This window comes from Anoplopoma fimbria, chromosome 8 (assembly GCF_027596085.1).
Source record: "Anoplopoma fimbria isolate UVic2021 breed Golden Eagle Sablefish chromosome 8, Afim_UVic_2022, whole genome shotgun sequence".
NCBI lineage: Eukaryota > Metazoa > Chordata > Actinopteri > Perciformes > Anoplopomatidae > Anoplopoma > Anoplopoma fimbria.
The window spans coordinates 22565232-22577846 of record NC_072456.1 but is presented as its reverse complement, the minus strand read 5'-3'; the positions used below and the strand labels follow the sequence as shown (position 1 = coordinate 22577846).

The 12615-nt window shown below is 38.9% G+C and overlaps 1 protein-coding gene and 1 non-coding gene across 2 annotated transcripts; both read left to right on the top strand.

The window, feature by feature from the left end:
* Positions 1-3127: 3127 nt before the first annotated feature.
* Positions 3128-10718, top strand: LOC129094227 (elongation factor 2-like). The gene is made up of 13 exons (XM_054602311.1): positions 3128-3232; positions 4133-4347; positions 5054-5235; positions 5548-5759; positions 6204-6382; positions 6572-6677; positions 6981-7233; positions 7393-7588; positions 7702-8068; positions 8172-8525; positions 8918-9100; positions 9237-9369; positions 10348-10718. Exons 1-13 carry the CDS (start codon positions 3230-3232, stop codon positions 10539-10541), a joined length of 2577 nt encoding a protein of 858 aa, XP_054458286.1. The 5' UTR covers positions 3128-3229; the 3' UTR covers positions 10542-10718.
* On the top strand, positions 6807-6875 carry LOC129095184 (small nucleolar RNA SNORD37). Its single transcript, XR_008531391.1, has one exon. It is a non-coding gene; the product is annotated as a small nucleolar RNA SNORD37 (small nucleolar RNA).
* Positions 10719-12615: the final 1897 nt, after the last annotated feature.

Below are 12615 nucleotides of genomic sequence, written 5' to 3'. Positions count from 1 at the left end.
GCATGTTGTGTGTGACGTCGTAACCCTCTTAAAGTTTGGTGTCATTTCAATCCATAGTCAATTACTCAGCCTGAGCAGCCTGCCATTTCTCCCTGTCAATCATTCTGTGCGAGTGTTTTTCGATATGACAGCACACTGAGAGCCACAGCATAGGGTTAGACAAGCAGATCAAGTGTGATGCCGTTAAATGAAAGCATTTTACACAGTTTACTTCCTGTTCGTGCAGGTGATTAACACCGTCAAATTTGTTAAATATATATTTGTGTTTTTGGCGCATGCCTGTTTGCCTGTGTCCATTTTAGACTTAATTGTTTTCTAATTGTGTTCCAGATGCATCCCTCACAGCTCTCTCCTCCCAGAATATGAGTCATGGAATAATTTTTTGCTTTTTAGAGAGTGCTTTTTTTTGGCGCTAGTATGTCCATAAAATTCATCACATTGTGATGTTCAGGTTATCAAGCTGACTATTGGCAGTGCAGCAAGGCAAATAATAGTTTCAGCATTAGAGTTTTATTTTATTTTATTTTATTTTATTTTATTTTTTCCTTTTAATTTATTTTATTTTATTTTTTTATTTTATTGTATTGTAGTTCAGTTCAGTTCAGTTCATTTAATTTTAATTTTATTTAAATGCCTTTTTTTTTTTTTTTTTTTTTTACTCTATTTCGTGTTTTTTTTTTCATTTACTAATAACTTCTAAAAACTAGCATTGTTTCCTCTTTCAAATCTCTCCATTCAGGATCACTTTCTACTAATTAAACTGCTTATTATTACTGTGTTTCAGTAATTCATACTTTGCTTGTCATTATTACTGTCTCAAGTATTCTTTTATTTAGTAGTATCTGTTCATTTACCTTGCTTTTTATGTCTTTGTAAAGCACTTCTTTTTGAAAATTTCTATATAAATTATATTATTATATATTATTGTTGTTATTATTATCATAATAATAATTATTGTTGTTGTTATTATTATGTCATCACATGTTCTGCATTCAGAAGTTTACCCTCTATTGAAATGAGGACTGAGACATCATGTCTCTCTTATCCATCTATTTAAACATAGCATGTTGACAGAGGTTATTTTCAAATTTCAAATAGAAAGCTGCTCCACACAGATGCAATGGAATGTCAAACCAAAGAAAAATATATTATTATCCATAATGGTAGGTGTAGGTGAAGCATCGTTTTAAGACCTGCAAGAAGGTCTTACATAGTAACTGATTCATGAGTGAAATTCACCAACCCACACATAAAACCTGTAAGTAATTGAATTTATTATTAATAACTAAGGAATGTTTTATACAAGGACCTTCCTCGTGCATGCAGCCTTGGGTATAATGCAGTATGCAGTATGTGCTTTGGTCATTCAAACAACTATTGAATGTAACCCTGACTGTTGAATGAAAGTCATACATAAAAAAAAACTACATTTACTTTGGAGGTTAAACTTACTGAAGGAAAATTAAATATATTTAATAGGAGCGACACATGTAGAACTGTATAATGGAGTGCTGGAAACACATTCACCTGAAGGCTGTGTATATTACAATGAAGATTTTTGACAAAGAACAATATTCTTCATAATTCACGTTCCCTTGCATCTGTTCATTGCCACAGAGAGTTTAAAACATCTTGTCCTCTGAAAGTAAACAGAGCAGCAGCTCTCGATGATTTTCCTCTCCACAAAACTGTTAGCTCTCTGTCACATCTTATTTTGTGTTCTCTGGGACTGGTGTGCTGACATCTGGAGTGTCTGGAAGTGAGGCTTCGGCACCATCTGCTGGGGGGGAAAATATGACTGTTTCTTACATTTACATAATCTGTTCAACAACATTTTGGATTCATTCAATTCATACATAATGCATATGTGATAAACACACCTTGTATAAAGGGCGTGTGAGGGCGTCATTGGTGCTATTAGGTTCTCAGAATGTACTGCAGGGAAATGGTTAAACTACCGCCCCCTAGTGGAGAGGAAGAGGTAAAAGGGAAAGTCTTTATATAGGGAGACAGAAGGAGAGGCATAGGAGGGCAAGCGAGAAAAAGAGAAAGTGTCAAGCATATTTTTTTTATTGTCATGTTAACAGAAGTAGAAGAGTTTAGAGTGACCTCTAACCAAGACCAGAGCAGATCGCTGAGTTAAATGCTCTTTTATTATTAGGTTTAGTGTTTAGTGACACAAAAAAATAGGAATTTAAGGAATCAATGGTACTTGACAAGGTAACAGTTGTGCTTTGCAAAGCAATATAATAATACTACTGGGAATTACCTTGAAAAATATGTGGAATTTCATGGTTTAAGTTGTTGTTGTCGTTTTTGAATAATTATGAAAAATGAGAAATATTTGTGTAACATCTTTAATTTCTACCATCTTACCGACTGCTGTGCAAATGGAAATTGGGCAATTTATTGAATTCTTGCATAATAGAATGAGGTGCCTACTCAGGCTCAAAATTGCAGACATATTGGTGACTTTGATAAATGTATCATATTAAAACTCTATTCTAATTGTATTTATTGATGTAGACTTTGTTGAATGTATTGCAGGCATGAACAGTAAGTAATTTACAAATTATTTGCAGAATTCCCAATAAGCCTATGATTTACAGAATTCTACTAAAGCCAGGAGGATATAAAGACCACATGACACCAAAAACCTGTGCAATACAATACACTGTGCAATTATAGCTATAATAGTGTTCTGTCTACATATAATATTTCAGTTAATGTGGATTCTTTACTGTTTTTATTGCTTATTTATAATACTTGTTTTTTTATTTTATTTTATCTTGTTTTTCTTTTACTGTGTCTCTTGTTTGCACTATAACCTATGCTGCTGTAATCCTGTAAATGTCCCTGCTGTGGGACTAATAAAAGATTATCTTATTTTATCTTATCTTAAGATAATAATAATAATAAAAAAAAAGAATTAAAAAGTGATTTACTTAAACGGGTGCATTGCTGTTTTTTATTGAGAACTCCTGGCGTAATCACAACTACCAACTGATTCAATGACTGGGCATAAACCTGTCTCTCCACAGCCGCAGCGTTCCACACGGGCCTTGAGCGTAACATTACGTGATGACGCAGGAGGGCCTGACGCACCATATATAAATTCCCTTCCCCTGACGTCAGCGGTCTCTTCCCTGCCTAAGACCTCGTGAGGTGGGCAGCGTACAATTTCAAGTCTCCATTCGCCACTAAAGCGGATCCAAAACCATCCGTCAAAATGGTGAGTTGAGCTTATTTCCCCGAGTGCTAAATCCATTAAAGAGCACCCGAGCTTGTTATTTATTTTTATATTAAACCATTTAACCCTCATATCACGGATGATGTGCGTACTTTCATGTCAACTCTACCGGGATTGCGCTTTGATCAAAATGGCAGCCATTCTGTCACCGCGGAGCTACAGGGGGCCTTTCTTAAAAAGCCCGACTTCTACATCATTTTACCGGCTTTGTGAAATAATCCCCCCCCGTTATGAGTAACAATATGTCGGCTAACTCTCACAGAGCTAACGGTGTGTGACGCTGCGCAGTTGCGTTCGCGGACCGCTTTAAAGAGTTGGACAACGTAGCTTCTATCTTTGTAAATGAGTAGTAGCTGAATGAAGGGAGGGTGTCACGTTGCATGCATGGTGTCTGTTGTCGCGTCACAAAGTCCCTAACGCCCTGGGTTATGGTCAGCCGGCTTTTTTCGCGCTGCAGGGCCCAGCTGGCTTAGGTTAGCAAACAAGCTAACGTTAGCATTGAGCCCAGGCTGTACACGTGGCCTGTCTGTGCCGACATGTTATGTATGCTGCGTTCTGACATGGTGGTGAAATTCCACTTCTTCTTTTTTCTTTTTTTTATATAAATTGTCTGTGTGGTCGAGATGGCATTGTTGGCCACTGGATATATATTGATCATCACAGGAGAGAGGAAGAAAAAAATCAATAAAAAAAAATCTGCCAAATGGAAGAAAAGGCAACGTCATAGCTGTGACGATGGCGGATAACGCCCTTGGTTGAACACGAATATGGCACCAGCAGCTTTTCACATTCCCAAGATGCTCTTTATACTCTTTATCAGAATACCATCATCCTTTTTTCTTGTGTGAATCTAATTTAATCCTTTTTCTCCCTCCTTCTCAGGTGAACTTTACAATCGACCAGATCCGTGCCATCATGGACAAGAAGGCCAACATCCGTAATATGTCTGTGATTGCGCACGTCGACCACGGAAAGTCCACTCTGACAGACTCCCTTGTGTCAAAGGCTGGCATCATTGCCTCAGCCCGTGCCGGAGAGACCCGTTTCACCGACACACGCAAGGATGAGCAGGAACGTTGCATCACCATCAAGTCCACGTAAGAATCTTGTTATATGTATCACAGTCAGGAGTAGGCTGAACAGTAATGTTATAAAAACAATTGGCAGGCTAAGACTTGTAGAGCTGGCACTAACACATTTTCTATTTATCAATCTGACTATTAGAACAATTGGTGAATCATTTTCCTCCTAAAAATCAAATTGGACCATTTCATTCAAGTTTATATCTTGTCACAAACTGTAGGCCCTCAGTGAATGATGCAGCAAAAAAAAAAAAAAAAAAACGTCACAAACTAAATCCATAGGTGCACAGGCAGCATAAATCATCATAGCACACCGGTTCGCTGCAGTGCTGGCATGGAGTAGTACAAGCAGTACACAGTTGTATAACATCTGATGATGATGATGCAATGTACTGAATACATGTTAGGACTCGATCATCACTAAGGGCTGGGTCAAAGTTGCCTTTTCTTTAAGCTGATCATATTCAGGTTATTATGGAATGTAACACTGATAATTGCATTGTGTATTGTAGTGGTGTAACGGACCGCATTTAATCTGTGATTCCCTACGGACACACACACACACATTTTGTTTCATATTGGACATCTCTAATGTGGTTTTTCATAAACTATAGAAAAGTTATTTAAGTCATAAATGGATAGCTACGTTTTATTTTTTCCCCTCTTTTGAATTTATATATTTGACAACTGACACTGTCTAACAAGTTATCCTGATTTGCAGCGCTATCTCCTTGTTCTACGAGCTGGCCGAAAATGACTTGGCCTTCATTAAGCAGAGCAAGGATGGTTCTGGTTTCTTGATCAACCTGATTGACTCTCCGGGACACGTTGACTTCTCTTCAGAAGTGACTGCTGCTCTGCGTGTCACTGATGGAGCCCTGGTTGTTGTGGACTGTGTGTCTGGTAAGGACTTTCCCACCCAAGTAGACAATTTAGTTTCTTAATTTATTACTTGCACATTTTGAAAATTTAAAATTAGACAAGACTTTTAAATCTGATTTACAAAGAAGTTATAGTAGGTCAATAGGTTTTAATGTTGACTCTGTTTTTGAGGTTGGTTTACATTTATATGTGCTACAGGAAAAAGTCTCTAATTTGCTATGTTAATAATTAAGTGTCCTTCATGCAATGTTTTTCATAGTGCTGCTTGTGTGAACTCACAACTTGAACTGCTCTTCCAGTAGGTTAAATTGCCTCATTGCGTATCCTTGCCAGGTGTTTGTGTGCAAACTGAGACAGTGCTCCGTCAGGCCATTGGTGAGCGCATCAAGCCAGTCCTGATGATGAACAAGATGGACCGTGCCTTGTTGGAGTTGCAGCTTGAGCCTGAGGACCTTTACCAGACCTTCCAGCGTATTGTTGAGTCAGTCAATGTCATCATCTGCACTTATGGAGAAGACGAAGGTGGACCTATGGGCTCCCTCATGGTGAGTTTCTCTTGAACCTTTTTATCTTTAGTGCAACACACTAGCCTTGTGTCTGGATCAATAGCTTAAACTATGTCCAGTGCGTTTCCAAACAAAAGGTTCTGCTCAATTAACTCCAGTGTCTGGATTTATGTACTGTGCTACTCTGATAACGGCATCATTTTCTGATTTAAAATTTAATAATTTTTTTTTTTAAACAAGGATTCCTGTGAGAATAGATTTTAACATGACAATTATGGGTGGTAATATTGATGAATGTTCAATTGGCAAATCTCAGTCAACTTGTAAAATATTATAAGGATCCAGCTCCTGAGACACAACATGAGTATTTTTGTGTCTTTAAGGTTGTGTCCAGAATAAAATCAGTAAAGCTCAATACAATGTAAATTGAAAATCCTCTTAAAACATACTCTGATCCTTATGTGGTGGTGTCAACTCTCATAGGTCGATCCAACCGTTGGAACAGTTGGCTTTGGCTCAGGACTCCATGGCTGGGCTTTCACCCTGAAGCAGTTTGCTGAGATGTATGCAGCCAAGTTTGCTGCCAAGGGCAACACCCAGCTGTCAGCTGACGAAAACTGCAAGAAGGTTGAAGACATGATGAAGAAGCTGTGGGGTGACAGGTGAGCCTAGTTTGAGCTTGATTAACAAATAAAGTGTGCAGTCAGAGGGAACACAACTAGCACATGGAAAGTAACTTGCTTCCAAGTGTTTAATGACTGTAATCTTGAACATGATTTGTCTGTTTATCAATATAGTAGTTTCTCTGACTATCATATTGGTCAATCTTAACACCTTATGTATTACTCTAGGTATTTTGATTCCTCCACTGGAAAGTTCCTTAAAACTTGTACAGGAGCTGATGGCACTAGGTATCCACGTACCTTTGTTGCTCTTGTCCTGGATCCCATCTTCAAGGTAACATCACTGATTTTAAATTATTTTGTAACAGTGCACATAAAGGAAGTGTTGTTCAAATATGTACATATCTAATTGGATAATTCCATATCTGTTAAAAAGAGCTAAATAAATAGGTTCTGTGTTCCTGCAAATGATGATTTTAAACATTCTTCACTTTGACCTGAATAAACAGTGATGATAGCCTTCACTCTGAGCAGGGCACAGAAACAGTTGTTTAATTCTTGGCTTAGTCACATTTAATTGAAAGCACTGGGTCATATTTAATCGCAGTCTACTATTTCAAATCCACTTCCTGTTTAGGTCTTCAAAGCCATCATGGGCTTCAACAAAGAGGAAACTGCCAAACTGATCACAAAGCTGGACATCAAGTTGGATGCTGAGGACAAGGAGAAGGAGGGTAAGCCTCTCCTGAAGGCTGTGATGCGCCGCTGGCTGCCTGCCGGAGAAGCCCTCCTTCAAATGATCACCATCCACCTGCCTTCCCCTGTCACTGCCCAGAGGTACCGCTGCGAACTGCTCTACGAAGGACCTCCCGACGATGAGGCTGCCATGGGTATGACAATTTATTTTTATTTTGCCCGTGCACAGGAATTGAAACAAACGGCACATGCTTAATTCCTTTTGGCGAGACCTTGGCATTGTTCCAGATGTGGCTTTGATTAGTGCTACCTTTTTGGAGTTGGACTGATTGTCAAATTGTTTTTCGAACCAGGTATCAAGAACTGTGACCCCAAGGCTCCCTTGATGGTGTACATCTCAAAGATGGTCCCTTCCAATGACAAGGGTCGCTTCTATGCATTTGGTCGTGTGTTCTCTGGGTGCGTCGCCACTGGCCAGAAGGTTCGCATCATGGGACCAAACTTTACCCCTGGAAAGAAGGAGGATCTCTACTTGAAGCCCATTCAGAGGTTGGTTTCACAATCTGTATCAGTTAGCGGATATGTATTGCTATCCGTATTGTTAAGTTCGTTTATCAGACATGGGTCACATCTGAATTGTCTTGTTTCTTCCACTCACACAGGACCATTTTGATGATGGGTCGTTACACCGAGCCCATTGAAGATGTGCCATGTGGTAACATCGTGGGTCTGGTTGGAGTGGATCAGTTCCTCATCAAGACCGGAACAATCACCACTTATGAGCAGGCACACAACATGAAAGTGATGAAGTTCAGTGTCAGCCCTGTGGTAAGAGTTGCAGTGGAGGTCAAAAACCCTGCTGACCTGCCAAAGCTGGTGGAGGGATTGAAGCGTCTGGCCAAATCCGATCCTATGGTGCAGTGCATCATTGAGGAGTCTGGAGAACATATCGTTGCTGGTGCTGGAGAGCTGCATCTGGAGATCTGTTTGAAGGATCTGGAGGAGGATCATGCTTGCGTACCACTTAAGGTAATAAAAAGCAAATAAAAATGGAATGTATAATTTGAAAATATTTTATCCCTAAAGGTGAACATTGCTGCATTGAAACTTATTATTGATTTATTTTTTTTAGAAATCCGATCCAGTGGTGTCCTACAGGGAGACAGTCAGCGCAGAGTCACAGATTGTGTGTCTCTCAAAGTCTCCCAACAAGCACAACCGTCTCTTCATGAAGGCCTGTCCCTTCGCCGATGGCCTGGCAGAGGACATCGAGAAGGGTGATGTTGCCCATCGTCAGGACCTCAAGACCCGTGCCCGCCACCTGGCTGACAAGTTTGATTGGGATGTCGGTGAGGCTAGAAAGATCTGGTGCTTCGGACCTGATGGAACTGGCCCCAACCTTCTGGTGGATGTTACCAAGGGAGTGCAGTACCTGAATGAGATCAAGGACAGCGTTGTGGCTGGCTTCCAGTGGGCAGTCAAGGAGGTAAGGGGGCCAAAGTAGGGACGAATTCTTTGTACTCCGCTCAAACAGTCAACATTTTCAAATAGGGCTGTTAAAAGAAAACGTGTTTTGACGCACATGTCGGGCTATAGATTTAGTCTTTAGGTTTAAATTTATTCAATTGAGCTATACAAACAGAACACACTGTAGTATTCTTGGCTGTACTGCTTTCATACCTGATTTAAAAAGCAGGCGAGAACAGACATTTCAGAATTGTAAACATTTAAATTTAGAACAAGTTAGTTGGTTGGTGTCGCTTTATATAAAGCAAAATTAACAAACTGACATCCCTAGTTCAGATGGAATCATTTTGCATCAGGTTATTTGTTTGCCTTTTTTTTTCATCTACAATTGGTGTCTCAATTTTCCCTTAGGGTGTCCTCTGTGAAGAGAACATGCGTGCCATTCGCTTCAACGTCCATGATGTGACCCTGCATACAGATGCTATTCACCGTGGTGGTGGTCAAATTATTCCCACAGCTCGCAGAGTTCTGTACGCATGCGAGCTCACTGCCGAGCCCAGAATTATGGAGCCAATCTACCTGGTGGAGATCCAGGTAAGTGCCACTGGAGATGGTTATATTTATTTGGTTTCTAGTTGGCCGATATATTTGGCAGGGCATAATGGTTAAGTTGCAAAGGTTTGTACTCGTGTATGAGTGTACAACTCAATATCTCCTGTCTATTTTGCAGTGTCCTGAAGATGCGATTGGTGGAATCTACGGTGTGTTGAACAGGAGGCGTGGTCACGTGTTTGAGGGCAATACTAGCGCGTCTTCACCCATGCATGTTACCAAGGCCTACTTGCCCGTCAATGAGTCATTTGGTAAGTACTCTTTTAAGAAGGGCTGTTCTGAGCTGAGCACCCAAAACATGAGTTTTCAAGCCAGTGTTTATTTTGACACCTGATTTTGTCTTAAGTGTGAACTACAAAAAAATTGTAGTTGCAGATGTTATTGGAAGTTATAATTTGTCGGCAGAAAACTCCATTTTGAATCACGGATCAGAACAGCTGTTTTTTTCATATATATGCCGATCCCAATTGACAATCGCCAATGATACACAAGTCAGTATTGGCCATAAAATATATAAATATAATCCTTTTACTTTCTATATTTGCATAAAATATATTATTGAAATGATAAAAAGATCGCATTTGTGTTGACAAAAGTCAGCAGTTGTAGTGATGTATAAGCTGTTCGGAGCTAGTGCAGGGAAGTTGAACAGGTCATAATTCTCTCTAACATCTTTTTATTTTACTTCAAAAACATTTTCTTCAAACTTCAAGTGTCTTGCCAAACACAACATGATAACGTTAGAATTTACCTTTTTTAGCTAATACTCATTTTACTTGACAGACCATTTAAGCGTCATGGTAACTGAATGGAACCACATATGTTAGCTTGGTTAGCTGCTAGCTCCTCCTGTTGAATTCAAGAATTTTGTTAACTATCTAGCATCATGAGGGATCAAACCGAAAGCCTTAATGCCCATCCCCTAATTGCAGAGGGAATGGGTTCATTGAACTTTTGGAAAGTATACAAGTAATTGACTTTATCTAGCTAAATGGCCAATTGCACACGTGCTTCACAAAAATGTTGACATCCACATGTTTTACTGCCTACAAAGTTGGTTGTTTTAGCTACCATGTGATACTGGATGCCCACAGCTGACCAGAGGGGGGGGACCGAATGTTCACTCCTACATTTGTGACTGCTTCACTATAGAGCCTTGCAACTCTTTTAATGTAATACAGGCATGGTAGGAAAGGTATTGAATCATACTTTGCTCTTTCCATTCTCAGGTTTCACAGCTGACCTTCGTTCCAACACTGGTGGCAAGGCCTTCCCACAGTGTGTGTTTGACCATTGGCAAATCCTCCCAGGAGACCCCTTAGACCCAACTAGCAAGCCTGGTGTTGTCGTCGCTGAGATCCGCAAACGTAAGGGTCTCAAGGAAGGTATCCCAGCCTTGGACAACTACCTGGACAAAATGTAACCGTCTCGACCCAACTTGGCACTTGCCTCATTCCTCCCTTTCCAACAAATTTTAAGTCTATATTGTGGGACTGGATTGTATAGAACACAGTGAGCACCAACGTTTGCCAAAAGGATTGACAATAATCAATAAACCACAAAAATTGTAAACGATAAATAAAATAAAGGAAAAAACTAATTGTTGGCTGTTTTTTGTTTTTATTTATCTAAATGATGATGTAGAAGCTGTTTTCACAGCTGCTTGTATTAAATATTATAGTGGCTGCAATAAAGAGCGACTGACTGGTTGAGAAGCTAAATCTAGTCGCTTTTATATTGTAAAATGTAATTTAATATTAGTCTATCCGGTCTTCAATGCAGAACTAGTGAATTAAGATGAATTGTGCCAAAGTGTTGGTTAGGACATCATTTATCAAGAGCTTGTTTTATGCCACAGATTTCACTATGAATGTCCACTATCACTGATGGAGCAGTTAGAATCATAGAGGAAAGTGTAATGTTTGACCAATTCTTATTTAAAGGTTTGTAATGACGCTGCTAACATGTTTTCCATGATAGTTTATCAAAATCATTTTCATTACCTGTATGTGGTAATTGTATTTTTCTGATGTCCAACATTTCAAGAATATCAAATTACATGCCACAACAAACACGTCGAGGACAAAACAAATTTCCGGACTTATTTCAATTGTGGTCCTAAAAAAAATGTAGGAGTCCCGATGAATATGCAGACAGACAATTGTATAACAAGTCTGTTTTTCTATGTTCAGAAAAAATGTTTCAGCAGACTACAGTTGTAATATTGTTAATCGGGTATGTCAATTCTCTTGGCAAAATGATTTGAAGACATCAACGTGTTGGGGTAGCTGCCAACATGTGTCCTTGGTTTCCAACCACTTACTGTATGGTTCAAACCCAGTCTAACATGTTTTGTGAGATCTGTAGTTTATCTTAACAGATGTTGTCCAGACAAGAAACCAAGAATAGCTTCAGTATTCAAAGCATTTCAAACAAGAGAATCATGTGATAGTTATACTTTTTTTTTTTTTAAGATTGCTGTTGTAGTCAAAAACTTAGTTTTGTTGTCAGAGTCCTCCTACAGGTTGTGCAGACTAAAACTGAGCAAATTGGGCAAATACAAAATATGAAAAATTCAATTGAGTTGTGAAAATGGAACAACATGGAGGCAGTAATCTATAACCAATGTTGTGTAATTGTTTCTGGAATCAGTGGTCTAGAGTTTTGCTGTGATGCATTTGTAGGCCTATCATACAATTCTGTCCATGAAGATTTATGTTGGGACCTACAAAGAAATGTTTTTGATAGTCATATCCACAGATCAATCAACGTCATGTCATATTTTGTTTGTTTTTTGAGTTTGAAATTAACTGCCAGGCCTGCAATGATATCCAATCTGGAGTTATGTTGCAGTTCCTCACTGTGATCAGTAGAGGGGAGTGAACCGTCATGATTCTTAACTTTCCAAATAGACAGAGGCACTTCAATTTGATTTTCATAGCACAAGTACAGAGGCAACAAAATGCAGAGTAGTATCTAACCAAAGGTACAGAATAATATACAGAATAAAATATCAAATTAGAAAAGCAATTCCTGAGTAAATTGCATTGTGAATGCTGAAAAGCTGATGCTATGCTGAATTGCTGGTTAAAATGCTATGGAAATCAAAGTAGAAGGAAAAGTGGGAATGGGTTTAATTTGTATAAATGTCAGTGAAAAGTTGAATGACAACAAAAATTGTTTCATGTATGAATAAGGTATTAAAATGAACATAATAAAATATGTATTTCTCTCTACAACTGCAACTGAATAAGCTACTGGTTGAGTGTATAAGGGGGGAATTTCAGACAGAGATGCCGGTCTAATAGCACAATATACAGAAAAAAAATGTCAATATTTTAAATCCCTGTTATTAGGTCTTAATATGAACATGTCAAAGTCTTCAAAATAGTCGGTGAAATTAATGTTATCTTCTTCTACGCATGCAATAAATGACAAAAAGTCCAGTTTCCAAACTAAATGCAATTTATTTCCTTACATTCGGAGGGTTTCCAAAC